The sequence below is a fragment of the Austrofundulus limnaeus genome, unplaced genomic scaffold (genome assembly GCF_001266775.1).
Source record: "Austrofundulus limnaeus strain Quisiro unplaced genomic scaffold, Austrofundulus_limnaeus-1.0 Scaffold7127, whole genome shotgun sequence".
NCBI lineage: Eukaryota > Metazoa > Chordata > Actinopteri > Cyprinodontiformes > Rivulidae > Austrofundulus > Austrofundulus limnaeus.
In genome coordinates, this window is record NW_013959529.1 from 1 (window position 1) to 920 (window position 920).

Below are 920 nucleotides of genomic sequence, written 5' to 3' on the forward strand. Positions count from 1 at the left end.
ACATTAATCTGTATTTATTTATTAAGTAAAGCCAGAGGAGAAAAAGAAACAACCGTTGTTTTAGCAATACCTGTTGTGTTTTTAGTGTTGATTTTAAATGTTTAACTGTCAGCCTTTTCCAATCTGTGTTGACCATTTTTCTAAGACAGGTAAGTCAAATTTGAAAACACCCCTTTCCTCTCACCCAGCAGTAGTTTGGGAAAGTTGGACGTCTCTATGTTGTGGTAGTAAACCACCGATGTTGTGGCGGCGATGAAACCCATGAACGCTGGCATGAACAGGTGGAGGTGGTTGTAGCCCATAACCCTACAGACAGAAAAACGTTAAATATCCACAGAGTTGTTGACATTTTCAGGGAAAACACAGTTTTATAAACCACATTCTTCTGAGGACTCACTCGCTGGCGACGATGCCTTCTGCAAACTCGCACACGTGGACGAAGAGCAGCAGGAAGGTCAGGATCCACCTCATGTTGTGGCCGGGGAAATGGAGCCATGTGTTGTGATGGATTTGTACCTTTGAGCTCTGACTTCCCCAGCCTAGAAAATAAGCACAAATTCAATTCAGTTCAAAAATACTTTAATGATCACAGAGGGAAATTAGATAAATAAATAAATGGAGACAGAGCTCATGAATCCCACATTGTGGCCCTTTCGAACAGACTACTCTATTATTGAAAAGTAGTATTTCCTGAAGTATAACCACTAACCATGCCAATGTCCAGTGATTTAGGAGATATTTTGCTAACAAAACTTTAAACAAAGTTCTCATACAATGTGTTGGCATAAGAGTGTGTGATAAGGGTCAGTCTCTGCAACTACTGCACCAAGTTTTAACTCAATATCTGTAAAATAACCATTTTTGAGTTTGCTAAAGTGTTTTAGCTGTGGTGGCCATCTTGAATCAGGCTAATAATAAGT

At 39.7% G+C, this 920-nt stretch overlaps 1 protein-coding gene across 1 annotated transcript; it reads right to left on the reverse strand.

The window, feature by feature from the left end:
• Nucleotides 1-184: 184 nt before the first annotated feature.
• LOC106512458 (ATP-binding cassette sub-family C member 9) lies at nucleotides 185-539 on the reverse strand (the record flags this gene model as incomplete). The annotated part of the gene is given in 2 exon segments (XM_014001072.1): nucleotides 185-306; nucleotides 398-539. Coding segments are annotated over 2 exon segments (264 nt in total), but the record flags the coding sequence as incomplete, so codon positions are not given.
• Nucleotides 540-920: the final 381 nt, after the last annotated feature.